Source organism: Pyrgilauda ruficollis, unplaced genomic scaffold (assembly GCF_017590135.1).
Source record: "Pyrgilauda ruficollis isolate IOZ18807 unplaced genomic scaffold, ASM1759013v1 scaffold3, whole genome shotgun sequence".
NCBI classification, from domain to species: Eukaryota; Metazoa; Chordata; class Aves; order Passeriformes; family Passeridae; genus Pyrgilauda; species Pyrgilauda ruficollis.
Genome location: NW_024524377.1, coordinates 24,297,477 through 24,310,672, shown reverse-complemented (window position 1 = coordinate 24,310,672; position 13,196 = coordinate 24,297,477). Strand labels below are relative to the sequence as shown.

The following is a 13,196-nucleotide window of genomic DNA, read 5'->3' as shown; positions in this document are numbered from 1 at the left end:
TGCCCTTGAACAGCAAAATCCCATTCCAGGGTAGAGGAGGGCCCTCCCGATGGAGGCATGTTGTTAAGCCTTTGATTATACAGAAAACTAAAGAAGAGCAATCAAACTCAGGCATCAGATATCATTTGGCAAACCGTGGGAGAAATGATTGCTGGTTATTTGGCAATGGGAAGGTAGCAAATGGCTGTGCTCTAGTTGTGCAGTCAAGGAAAATACAGCTGGGATTATAACCAAAGGGTCAGTCTCTCAAAACCTGCTACTCCTTACTGTGTGCTAGGCACTGTTTTGAATAAATGCAAAACCCGCCACATTTAATATATATTTTAAAAGATAACCCAATAAAATGTAAATTCCATTCATAAAAATATGAAAATCAAAACTACCATTTCCCTGCCAGCAGTTACTCAACTGCTTGCACTTGTGTCATGTTTCATATAGCTTTGTATAATGTAACAGTTTCCTTTATGATGTTGTGGCTTTCAATATATATGTATGTCTATGTTTTGAATACATAATTTAGATGACAGTTGTAATGTGTATCTTTTAATCTCCTCATTACGGAAGTCACAGCTCTTATTCCATATTAGTGTTCTATGGCAATAACTTATTTTCATAGCAAACGTTACTTTACCAAAACCAGTAGTGATGGTATTTCGTTTGACAGAACAAATTTAAATTTGATGGTATTGTGATTTATCCCAAGCTCTGTTTTATATAAGGGGAGTATCAGATATGAGCTGCGTGTTGGTTTTGATAGGTGATTTTTCACATACTTCTGTCACAGCTGAAATTTTCTCTGGCATTCTATTTTACCAGCTTTTCATTATTTCCCCTTACATTTATGGTTATGTAAAAGGGACAGTTGTTGTCTTTAAATTTGCTTTTTCTTCTTATATGGTTTCCTTGTGTATGTCCATATATGGAATATGAAGTAGTGAATCATGTTGAATTTCTTCTAAATGCAATTCAAGAAAAGTGAATTTGTCAGTTTATTCAGCTAGTATAGATAGGGACAAATTGTATTTCTGTCTCACCTAAAAGTTTATTCAGTGTTTAAGTCTTGTGTGCATTTTATATTTTGTGGTTTTAGCGTAGTTAGGTCTCATTACAGTCTTTTAAGGAGTACTTTTTGCAGTATGTAAGACATGTTTAAACATAGTTCCCAAACTTGGTTTTGAGGCCAAAGTAAATGAGGTCTTGTAGCGCCACATTCCAGTCATTCTGACACCAGAACAGTATCTGCACTAATAATTTTTTGTATTAAAGTGGCTGGATTTTTATATGCCTGCAAGAAGCAAGACTGGACTCTGACATGGAGGAATATTTCAAGGCACTAACAAATGTTTTCAGGAAATCTTTTTCCTCTCTGGGAAAATAAGAAACCAACCAAGAAAACCTGAAAAAGCAAGATACTCATTTTGACAAAAAGTCAAATTATTTTTTACAAGATGCAATAAAACTAGTTTTATTTAATTTTGTTTAGTTTTTTATTTTTGTTTCAGGTTTCCTGCTTCAGTTTGTAGAGATACTTTTGTCTTTTTGTGTAGTAAGAAGTAAGAATTATGCCAAAAATTATCTGAGCACTTACACAAATCAAAACCCCAAGGTATTTTGAAATATCTGCTTAAGTGGACTTAAGTATGTTTTAGGTATTTGAGTGAATGTGAAACATTCAATTTTCATCATATTTGTAGGCCAGCTTGCAAACTCATGAGATTTTTGTCCTGGGAAAAACAACGAAAGAACCTTGTAAAGGTGACAAACCTGATTCGTACCAGGAAACTGGATTAAGGCACAGATAACAGATGAGGGCTGCATCAGCTTGGCCTTGTATGGCTGTGCTGATGGAAAGCTTTGCCAGATGGAAAGAAGAATCACTTTCTGCTGTCAGTGCCTCTTGCTGCAGGGCAGGGGAAGCCTGGGAAAAGCTGCTGATGAGTGTGTGCCCAGCTAGTTTTGAGCTGATCAGCTCCTTTGCCATCCCTAGATTTTGAGGGGAAAAGGATGTGGGATGTTTGACAATCCAGAGTACATTTTTCTTCTCCTTGTTGTAACAATGTAACATGTAACAATTACATGTTTTATTGTGTTGATTCTTTCAAATTTACAATTAAAGAGTCCTCATCTTGTTTGCTTTCAGATTCTTCTCATTCTTTTCATCGAGATGAGACCATTGTTATTGCCCTGGCATCTGTGTCTGTACTGGCTGTTCTGATAGCTGCTCTGTTCTTTGGATACAGGATGCTTGCAGGTAGGGATTGACAATATTTTTGGCTTTGTTTTTTTCCATTGTTTATTTGGCTATTGCTCAAAGTTATACTTAGGTCATCTGTTCTCCCCCATCCCTGTTATAGGCTTGTACATAATGCTGCTCCTCTCTCTCCTCTCTGACATTTTATGGTGATATCCCATTCATAGCAGTTTGGAGTGAGTTATGATTTCTCTAAGCTGGCATTTTGGGACCCATTTTTCTTCTGCAAATCCTCTGCTCAGCACAGCTTAAGTGAGATGGTGAGCATGCTTTATAGTTATTGCCAGTGACTTGGAATTATCAAAATAGTTGTGTAGCAGGTATCTGTAGTTTGTAGCTTATCAGCACCTTCACTGCTCATTTTGCTGACTTTGAGAAGATTTCACAGGACTCCTTTTTACTTATTTCATCCTTGCCTACAATATGTAATTCTGCCAGGTCCCAGGTAAGTTGCATTTTTTTTTCACTTGGAGCATGTCCAGAAAGGAAAAGTGGCTGATTTCCTCCTCACCCTCTTCCCCAGGAGACCGTAAACAAGGTTTGCACAGTATGAACATGATGGAGGCAGCAGCATCAGAGCCCTCATTGGATCTGGATAATCTGAAGTTGTTGGAGGTAAATATTCAACTCAGTTATTAATCTTCATTTGTATTCAATGTAATGCTTGTGGTCATATCCCAGGCATAGTTACAGAAATGAATGTATCAGTGCTTCTGTAATATTTTCTTCTAAATCACAGTTTCAAGAAGAAATTAAAATAAAAAAGGGGTTACTGCAGGTACATTTTGTCTAATTTTGTTAATAGAATATGTTTTACCTTGAGAATAAAAGAAAGAAACACAGAGTGGTAGTGGGGAAAATTAGAAGGTGCTATATTTCAGCATTGCATCAAAAGATCCATCTGTTTTGCTTGACACTGCTTGCTTTTAGTACAGCGTCCTACTGTAGGAATTTGAAATTCTTTAGTAACACTCTTGGAAAATAGAATATACTGCAGATAGGGCAGTGTATTTCAGTAGTGGTGCACTTCTGTGTAATCATTTTTCCGTGTGGGGCACTATCTAGCTCCATAGCAACTAGAGGCCAACGAGAATTTTCTGCTCAGCTTAGTGTTAGATGTATCATCACAAAACTGCAAAATGTTATGCTTCCAGTTGGTGTGCTTGATGGAACATATGGAATTTTTAAAACCTTTTAGCCAGGAAAAAAATGAGTAGAACGACTGAGATGCAGAGTTTTGCTTTTCTGCTTTTTCCCAGTAGAAACCCCACCTAGAGATGCAGACTGCAGACATGCAGTGTGAGTTGCTGTAATGGTGCCAGCACTGATCAGCAAAGAACCTTGGGTGTCTTCTGACACCAAACGAGTACTTGAGGCACAGTTCAGGAGAGTCTAACACTGTGTATTGTAGAAGTGTGCCAAGCCCCAGATGAAAGCACTTGTACTGATAATGCTGTCTTGGAGAAAGCACTGACTTTCTCCAAGTCTGAAACTTGGTAGCGAGAAAGGCTGTGGTGTCTTCTGTCCTGCTTCTTGTATCCTAAGGAGCTGACCCCTTACCTCCAGTCACAGGGTGTTGTAGGACAAATGTTTTAACCTGTGCTTGCCTTTGGACATCTCTGTGGGTAGATTACATCCACATTCATACCTTGAACTGACTTGCTGCTGCTTTGCAACCCAGTGATATAAAAGGACTGAGAAACAGAAAGTCTCTCCATTAAATGATACTTTATTTTTGAAAACTTTCCTATAAGACAATTTTATAATCTTTAGAAATGTTACTTTTTTTGTCCCTTCTGTTTTCTCTTCCTCCTCTATTTGTAAGTATTTAAAAAGTAAAAAAAAATGGCTCATGAAATCCTTACAGTTTCATGTATGGGTCTTTCTGAAAATTATTTTAAATAGATGCTTGAATTCTTACGTAGTTGGAATTTTTTGAGCTTTAGAAATTAGGGCTCCTCCTGAAAGTAGTCCTGCATTTTGCTTTAGAGATCGCTTCTTTTTTCTGCAGTTGCTATGGAGATGTGAAAGGCCATTCTTGAAGACTGTCTAACATAGTGGGGGCTAGAATAAATATTCACAGGTAGTCAGGAATTAATTACCTCCTTCTGTTAAAATCTGTTCACCTCTTTTGGCATCTATTTTGCACCACAAAAGCATATTTTGTTACTACCAATCTGAAAGGTACAGCTTATAAACTGTCCTAAATCTAAAATGTTTCCCTTAAAGTCTGTGATTTCTGGAGTGCAATGAAATTGATCACATAAAAGCTATAAATCTTTAGTAGGCAAAAGTTGTAAGAGAATTAGCAGTACAAAACACATGTGTTTTATTGATTCTGTATATAAAAGTACTGAATAGATTATTTATGATATATGTACTGGATATTCAGACTATAAATCAATTTAGTAAGGCCTATGTTGGCTTGTGCTGGGGTTTCTAACTCCAAAATAGCCTCTATGAAACCATTCTAATTCTGGTTTTGATTACAAAATACTCGCTATCTTCATTGTTCTTATACTATAAGTCAGGATAAAAGTTGGCATACAATTCTTGTAGAGTGAAAACTCATGCTTTGTCTTCACCTATTATTTTGTGAACAAATTATTTCTATTTTTTGCAGTTGATTGGCCGGGGGCGATATGGAGCAGTGTACAAAGGTTCCCTAGATGAACGTCCAGTTGCTGTGAAAGTATTTTCTTTTGCCAATCGTCAGAACTTTGTCAATGAGAGGAACATTTACAGGATTCCACTGATGGAACACGAGAACATCGCCCGCTTCATTGTGGGGGATGAGAGATTCACTGCAGACGGCCGGATGGAATATTTATTGGTGATGGAATATTACCCCAATGTAAGTGCTTCAAAGAAATCAGTTGGGTTGGTTAAGAATCCTAAGAATAGCCACGTGAAAAGGATGTACTTTAGGATTTGGTGGTGCTTCTTGCACAGTAATGTAAAAATAATCCATATCAATGACAGTTTTAATGGATCTTATTGTGGGTTACTGTAATACCTTTTTAGACTTCCTGGTTAGTGCTACCAAATGTAGTCTTACAAATTCCTAGCTCTGGAGTGTTTGCTCTTGGTTTTGGTGCAAGGTTTTTTTAGTCAATTCTGTCCTTATTCAATGACAGAATTTGAAGAGTTGTTTTTACTTAAAAATAATCTAATAAATTTAAAACTTAATATTAAGACATTATCTCTGTCTTATGACCTCACTCAATAGCTGTAAATAGTGGAGTTTTTTACAGTGAAATGTAGTAGATACAAGATTGTTGTCAAACTAGTTTATGGTACTATAAATCATGCTGCCTTTTTTTTATCCTGTTATATTTTTTAAAGCTTTCTGTGTAGGACATGTTTTAAGAAGGCAGCCTTACTTTCCAGAACCATATCTTCAAATCTCCTCAGCTAACTGAAGGCTTGTATTTCTCAAATTCATAGATTAGGGTACTTTGTGTTCTGTGTGTGTACACACATATACAGAAAAAGAAACATTTAAAAAATACACAGTATGAATGTGAATAGCTTTCCTGAAAAATCATACTATGTACGTGGGGGTTATATATATGAAAATGCAAAAAATGATGTCACAATTTATCTCTGGGGTTTTTTTTTGCCTGTGTATGCGAAAAGACCTTAGTTATTCAATTAAATAATTTTCTTTAACAAGCTTTTTAGTCTCAAGTAAGCAAACTTGTATTTCCTGCAGGGTGTGAAGGGGATGGCTGAAGCCTGATCTTTTATGGAGGCAGTAGGACAACAGCTGCTTATTTGAATAGCAAAAAGGAGCAGAACAGTGCTATGTAGCAGTAATGATGGCTTGTCTTAGGGTTTTTTAGGCTCTGTGTATATGCTTGTATTGCAAGTTAAATGCACCAGTGCAAATACATACCTTAAACATAGGTATGTATTTACACACATATACACTATATACAAACTTAAGGCAGCAAAACACAAATATAAAAAGAGTTCCTTCACTGAAACTTTTAAGTGAGAACACACTTGATCATGTCAGCTTGTAAGACAGGCATCTGAGACTGCAGAAACTGGAAGTGACCATGAAAAAGGTCAGTTGTGCCCATACCAGATGGACAGTGACAAAGCATTTGATTCTGACAAAACTGAGATATTTTAATGGAATAAAACGAAAGTTAAGTAAAATCAAGTGAGTATTCTGCTCCTAAGAGAGCGTAACTGTCTTCACAGATGATCTGGTTTTGCTGTTTTCTTGAGTGAAAGGATTTTCAGTTGAAATGTAATGTGATTGAAAATTGTGTCTTGTTGCTTTTGTAAACAAAACAGGCTCTGTTAATGACCTGATTAAATGTACAGATGAAGCTTATGACTTCATATTATCAGATTCCTTCCCAATGTGGTATTAAGAGCAGCAAGATTAGTCTAGAATCAATCCACTGGTTGTTTGGAAGTCATTGGAAAAAGTGCACAGCAGGTGTAATTAATGCACAGTGTGATCTGTATTTTAGTGAGCAGATGTTCTGTTGTATGTGGAGTTAACAGCAGAAAAAGAAGCCTGCTGTGGCAGCCCTGCTAGAAGGGGGAATTCCAGTGTTCAAACTGGAGCCATAAATCTGATTTCAATAAGGACTAACCAATACAAGATGTGCAGATGAAATATTCCCCATCCAAAACATCATTCTCCCTCATAATACTTTCCTTCCTGAAAATAAGAACACACAAGCCAGAGCATTTTTACACAGAAAATTGTTCTTGGTGTTACCTTGGTGAAAGCAAGACAGATAGGTTTGACCCAGGTTGTGTTTTTATCCAAACGTGCCTTTGGACCGAAGGAAATAGACAAGTAAAAGGAATGGTGTGTGCATTTATCAATCAACGTGCTGTTCTGATGGGACTCGGAGGTGTAGTAGGTCAGTAAGGGATCAGCTGGGAGGCATGGCGTAGTAGGAAATACATAATAGCCACAGAATTATCACCCCAGTAGTCAGACACTCTTGTCCTTTTAGAACAACAGAAAAATTGTTCTAAAACACAAATAGAATCTCTGATTGTTAAAAATATCACTTTTATCAAAAAGTTATAGTCAGAACAAATATCCCCACTTTAATGTGTAACCCATGACTCTGACAAGATAGTGTTAAATACAAATATATCTCTCTCTAAATCTTGACTAAAGCTTTTCCTCGTTATCATTTTAACTTCACTAAAAGCATAAAATCACAGCCTTCAGCTAGCTTAACAAACATCTGGTGATGGGCAGGCTCTGCAGCAGAAAGATCTTGAAGTTGGTTTAATACAGTGAATATTTCCCAGTAACCTCATGACAATAGTCCTGTGGCCTCCATTAGAATGGGTTGGAATCTCAACCCACTAAGCCAAGAAAAAAAACCAAGCTGATGACATTTGGAAGCTAATAAGAGGGCTTATATTTCTTAAAAACTGTAAAAAAAAAAAAAAGGAAAAATGTGAAATTCCTGTTAGGAATTAGTTAGGCAGATTACTTGTTCTTTATGCTGGAGGATTTAGTTTGTTTAAACTAAATATATTATCACTGGGGACTGTGCCTCGAAGGTGTCACAGTTTTCAGTGTCTGACTCTTGTTTTGAATAGCAGTCTCAGTTTCTGGAATATCTCAGTATCATAATGGACACACTTCCTTCTGATTTCCTTAGAGATTTCATGACAAATCACTAGAAGATCCCCCATTTTACACATATAACTTCACTTTCAAGAAAAGGGGAACATGCCATTATTTTTTTCCATGTTTCTTCAGTGCATGTGGACTCACTCCTGTTTGGATTGCCTTTGGGCTGTTTTTGTTTTGACACATAAATAGATTATAGCAAGACCTGTGAGAGATGTTGAGTATTCTGTAAGTGATAATGGTCTGAAGCCCTCGTTTTAGAAACCCAGGCTGTTATGTCTGCCATTACCTTTATTCTGTTCTACAACAAGACTTTTAGAATTAATATCATTTCTTTCTAGAAGCAGTCCCTATTATTCTGTGATAAAATTCCTATTCCACTTTAGAGAAATGGCAGCACTGGAATTGAATGCAACTTCAGTCAAATATTGTGTTTTAAAACATGTGGGTAAACACATAAGCAGTTGTAGGTTATAAGCAGTGGATAAAACTGAGCTTCCAAAAGATTTTGAGTTATTCTACTGGACAATGATTTTAATCAGTGGGGTTTTTTTTTGTCTTTTTTTTTTAGGGTTCTTTGTGCAAATATTTGAGTCTCCATACAAGTGACTGGGTGAGCTCCTGTCGTTTGGCTCACTCCATAACTCGGGGCTTGGCGTACCTGCACACGGAGCTGCCTCGAGGAGGTAAGGCCAGGAAGGGATGCCAAGATCTCAGTGTTTTCTTATTTCTGTCAGGTAGTAGATTCCAGCCTTTATTTTATCCTACTGTGAGTAGGAATTGATGAATGCAAATAGAGATTGCTCAGAACTTCTGCTGTGTTCCCTCCTTTGGAACAAGGCCGTGCTGTGGGCTCTGTGGCCCTTGTGTGACAGCGCTGAGTCTGGGAGAGGCAGGAGGAGGCAGAGCTGTGCAGTGCTGCTGTATCATGGCAACAGATTTCTGAAGAGCTGGAGTGCTGGCTGCCTCTCTGGCACAGGGTAAACACATGAGGTGTTGTGTCTGTTTTTGCAGTTCAGAAACAAATCACCAAAGCAATTTTTAGTTTGTGTGTGAACTGTATGCTATCAAATTAAATTTTCTAACCCCACTGTAGTTTTATTTATCATGTCTCGGGATTTTTGTTTGAGAGTTTGGGCCTAGTCTGTGCTGCATACAAACAATACTGCTGGACTTCTGGTACTTTATTAGAGGCTGTGACAATATATTGATTGGAATCTTTCTACTCTGTGTGCATGCTTCACCCAGTATTTCAGCAGCTGAAGTATCATAATTATAAAGTAGATATTCTGAGATCTGTGATATATCAGGCTGCAGAATATGGCCTGGCACTGAAATGTTAGGTTTTTGGCAGTAAATAAAAGGCTGGTTTCATTATATCTACATTAAGGTGCTAATGTTTGGAATGAAATTTCAAACTATATATCTCAAATGTTAAGCATGAGCATTAGCAAAGAATGACAACTAAAGCTGCTAATAAAAAGTGCTGAAAATACCCAAATCAGTATTCTTATGTGCCATTGAAACTGCAGCTATCATCTTAACTTCATCATTTTGAGGTGTGCAGCCAGGTATGTCCATTAGCAGTCAGTAAATGTGTAAGCTTTCCATCATAAAGGAGAGACAGCCACAGTCTGTGAATGCTAGGAAGGAACACATGGAGCAGAATAAATTCTACACTAAAACGAGCTCTGTACTGCTGGCTGCTTTACTAACAAAATAAATAAAAACTAGGAACAGCTGAGATTATTCTTTGGAAAAGGTCAGATCCCTTGCAAGATGAACATGTTCAGACTCTGTGGAATAATATTGTCTGCATACCTTCTGAAAAAGCGCCAGTGCTAATTCCAATTGTAAATAATTGGTGCTGCATTTGACGTGGGAGTGGGGAAGTGACAGAGAGTGTTTGGAATGGCTGTTAGGGCTGTGGCAGCAGGTCTGTGCTTAAATGTACAATGTCTCCACTGCCAAAGTCGTGCTGAAATACCCCTTGGGAAGAAGACTGTTGGTGAACATTAGAACTGTATATGACAGCAGCCTAATATATCGTATAGATACAGTGAAACTCTGGATGCCAGTGAGTTTTCTCTAGATAGCTGCCTGTGGAGCTCATTATAAAGAAGCAAAAATGTTAGCTTTCTAAAAAATAAGTTGATTCTCTTTTCATAATAGCTGAGCAGACATAACAAGGTTCTCTCATTTTGCCAAACAGTAGGATTGCTCAAATAGTAACAGGCACTTCTGTGTGTCCAAATAGACCATTACAAACCTGCAATATCCCATCGTGACTTGAACAGCCGCAATGTGCTGGTGAAGAATGATGGAACGTGTGTCATCAGTGATTTTGGGCTCTCCATGAAGTTAACTGGCAACAGACTGGTACGACCCGGTGAGGAAGACAATGCAGCCATTAGTGAGGTGAGTACAGATGGTTGGATGAATGTTCAGGTGGTGCAATTTCTGTAATGGGGAATGACTGCAGTATGGGTGAGAAGTGGCTGAAGCCTCCATGGGAAGAAACTGGTTTTTTTCTCAAAATACTCATCACCAACCTGCCATTTTGAAAGGCAATAGATTGGCAGACTGAAGTCTCTGTGTGAGATATGAGAAGACACAAGATAAGTTTCGTTGCCATGTTCTCTGTGATTGTGTGGTACAGGTCCTTTTGGTTTTGTACTGCAAATGCTAACTGAAGACCAAACATTCTTTTTTTTTGTTTTTAATTTTTGGTTTTAGTGTTAATTTTTCTGAAATGATGGTATATCACATTCTGCGTCTCCTGCTTGACATCTAATACAGGCTACTGAAATACAGTGAGACTGTTTCAAATAGTGCCTAAAGAGTGCCTTTTAAAGAGTGCCTAATAGTTCAGTGTAGTTGTTATCTGTGCTTTTACAGAAGTTCATATGTCATTCAAAAAACACGTTACACAGTGTTTAATTTACATGTCATTCAAAATTTACATGTCATTCAAAAAACACGTTACACCTTCCCTTAGAAAGCAAGTGCTAAATTGAAAATAGCTAGTGCAGAAGAGCTCCATCTAGGCCTTCCCATACTGAACAAAGAAACAGGGAAACTGCTGGTTAAAATGCAGAGATATGGAGTAGTCCTTTGACAAAATACTGTCCTAGAAGTACTGATGAGTAAGTGCTCTTATCTAACAGATGCTAGTGAAAATGAATAGGTATCTTCCAAGACTTAATAACCTTTAACTATGGAAGTTGTAGGGTGGAGCCTTGCTGACAGTCCAGAAATAGAGAATAAGTTTCCTGTTCAGCAGAATCCTCTTCCATTGTGATACACACCTTGGCGTTTAACAGAGCAACTTGGAAAAAGAAACACTTCAGCTATATCATGTTTCATTTGAGAACATTAAGTAAGGGACAAAATCTTTTTTTTTTTTTGGTACATACAAAGCAGTGACAGAGTAGGGGAAGGTTTTTGTTATGACTAGACTGGTAAGAATCTAGAAACTGAGGACATTGATTAGAAACAAGCTGTGTTTTCCTTAACTGTAGAGAATACCAAGCAGAATAGGGCGCTAAAAAACTTAATTGAATTTGGAAATGACTTCCTGACGTGAAGCTTTGATGTGACGTTTTCCCAGGTCGGTACGATCCGCTATATGGCCCCAGAAGTGCTTGAAGGAGCAGTGAACTTGAGGGACTGTGAATCTGCTTTGAAACAAGTAGATATGTATGCGCTGGGCCTGATCTACTGGGAGATCTTCATGAGATGCACAGACCTCTTCCCAGGTAAGGAAAGAACTGCAGAAAATAGGAAGTGGCACCAGCAACCAAAGCTGCTCCTGAGCCGAGCTTTTGGAAGTGGAGAAGGGAAGCAGTTCCTCAGTTGCTTCTGCCATTGAGTCGGTGCCATCTAGTGTTCGAGGTGGTGCTCGTCAGGACGGTGCAGCTGGGGCGAGCTGTGCCTCCTGCCCAAAGGCTCGCACCGCCTGTTCCGGCGGCTTGCAGGCCTCATGCTCGGAGCATTTGAGCGTTAGCACTGTTGTTATTATTATTCTTCTCCAGAGGTTAAAAACACTGAGAGTCAGGCTGATGGCAAAGGCAGTGTTTCCAGTTCTGAGAACTGATAGACGTGCTTAAAGTGTCTTTCAGACTTTTCACCATGAAAAAATGCTATGACTTAATGTAGCCTTTAGTTAGTTGTACTTTTATTTATGATAGGACATTGAAAATTCAGGGAAATCCTCCCTACCTGTAACATAAACAAAAAGGAAGTAGACTTAAAATTTACATGTGAGATTGTGTCACATCCACCATCTTCTGCCCAAGCTGCAGCATATAGAATGAATGTAAAATGCAGCATACTCTCTACAGTCAAACAGCTGTACTTCGTGTGCAGAGGCTTGTAACCTTGCTGGGCTTCCTCCCGAGTGAAGTACATGAACATGATCAGTCAGTGGCATTTCACAGAAAGTAGGTGTCGTCTTCAGGCTCCAAGACATTCCAAATGTGCCACTGAAACAGCAAAGTCTCAGGATGCTATCCTTTGAAAGGTTGCTGAGCAGCACTTAATTCATTTGCCGTTAATTCAGCTTTTTTTGGAAGTTAGACTTTGGGGAAAGTGGGGAACATCTTGATAGACAGCAACTTTGATAATCCCTTTCATCAACTGAAAGCCTTTGCTCTGCCTTTTAATCTGTGATTGATTTTTTTTTTTTTCCCCTTTCTTTCTTTTGCTAACAGGGGAATCTGTGCCAGAGTACCAGATGGCTTTCCAGACTGAAGTCGGAAACCATCCCACTTTTGAAGATATGCAAGTCTTGGTGTCTAGAGAGAAGCAAAGACCAAAATTCCCTGAAGCATGGAAGGAGAACAGCCTGGTGAGAAAGAATATTTTCAAAGAAACAGTGAATTAACCAGCTTTAGGGTGTACTCATTTCTTAAAAGCAATTTTTTAGGTTTTGGGGTTTTTTTCCTCTTTGTTAGTATTTAAGGATTGAGAGCTGTTTCTGCTTGGACTTCTTAAATACTGAATTCAGTTTTAAAAAGTTATTGACATGAAAGCCAGATTTCTTTTAAGGAAAAATACTATTATTGTTGTTGTTGTTGCATGCTGCAGTGTGATATACCGAAGATAACCTGTTACATTAACTTTAGACACTGTCTGTAGTATTGTGCATGAAGAGCCCATGTGTTCTCTGTGTGCTGAATGAGAAACACGAAGCCATTTTTGGCCTTTTGACATCTTATAAACTAATAAAACTGAACTAGGATACCAACTAAAATATCTGGCAAAAACATCAATTTACTCTTCCAAAACTAAAATTGGTAAACATTGTAATAAACTTTT

The 13,196-nt window shown here is 38.0% G+C and overlaps 1 protein-coding gene across 3 annotated transcripts in view; it reads left to right on the top strand.

Moving 5' to 3' along the window:
- BMPR2 (bone morphogenetic protein receptor type 2) overlaps positions 1 to 13,196 on the top strand; it is a 105,719-nt gene that overhangs the window by 77,742 nt on the left and 14,781 nt on the right. For all 3 annotated transcript variants that reach the window (XM_041472811.1, XM_041472810.1, XM_041472813.1), the window contains exons 4-10: positions 2,141 to 2,251; positions 2,775 to 2,866; positions 4,875 to 5,105; positions 8,449 to 8,563; positions 10,135 to 10,295; positions 11,488 to 11,635; positions 12,590 to 12,726. In XM_041472811.1, coding sequence (XP_041328745.1) covers positions 2,141 to 2,251; positions 2,775 to 2,866; positions 4,875 to 5,105; positions 8,449 to 8,563; positions 10,135 to 10,295; positions 11,488 to 11,635; positions 12,590 to 12,726 — 995 coding nt within the window. The remainder of the gene's footprint in view (positions 1 to 2,140; positions 2,252 to 2,774; positions 2,867 to 4,874; positions 5,106 to 8,448; positions 8,564 to 10,134; positions 10,296 to 11,487; positions 11,636 to 12,589; positions 12,727 to 13,196) is intronic.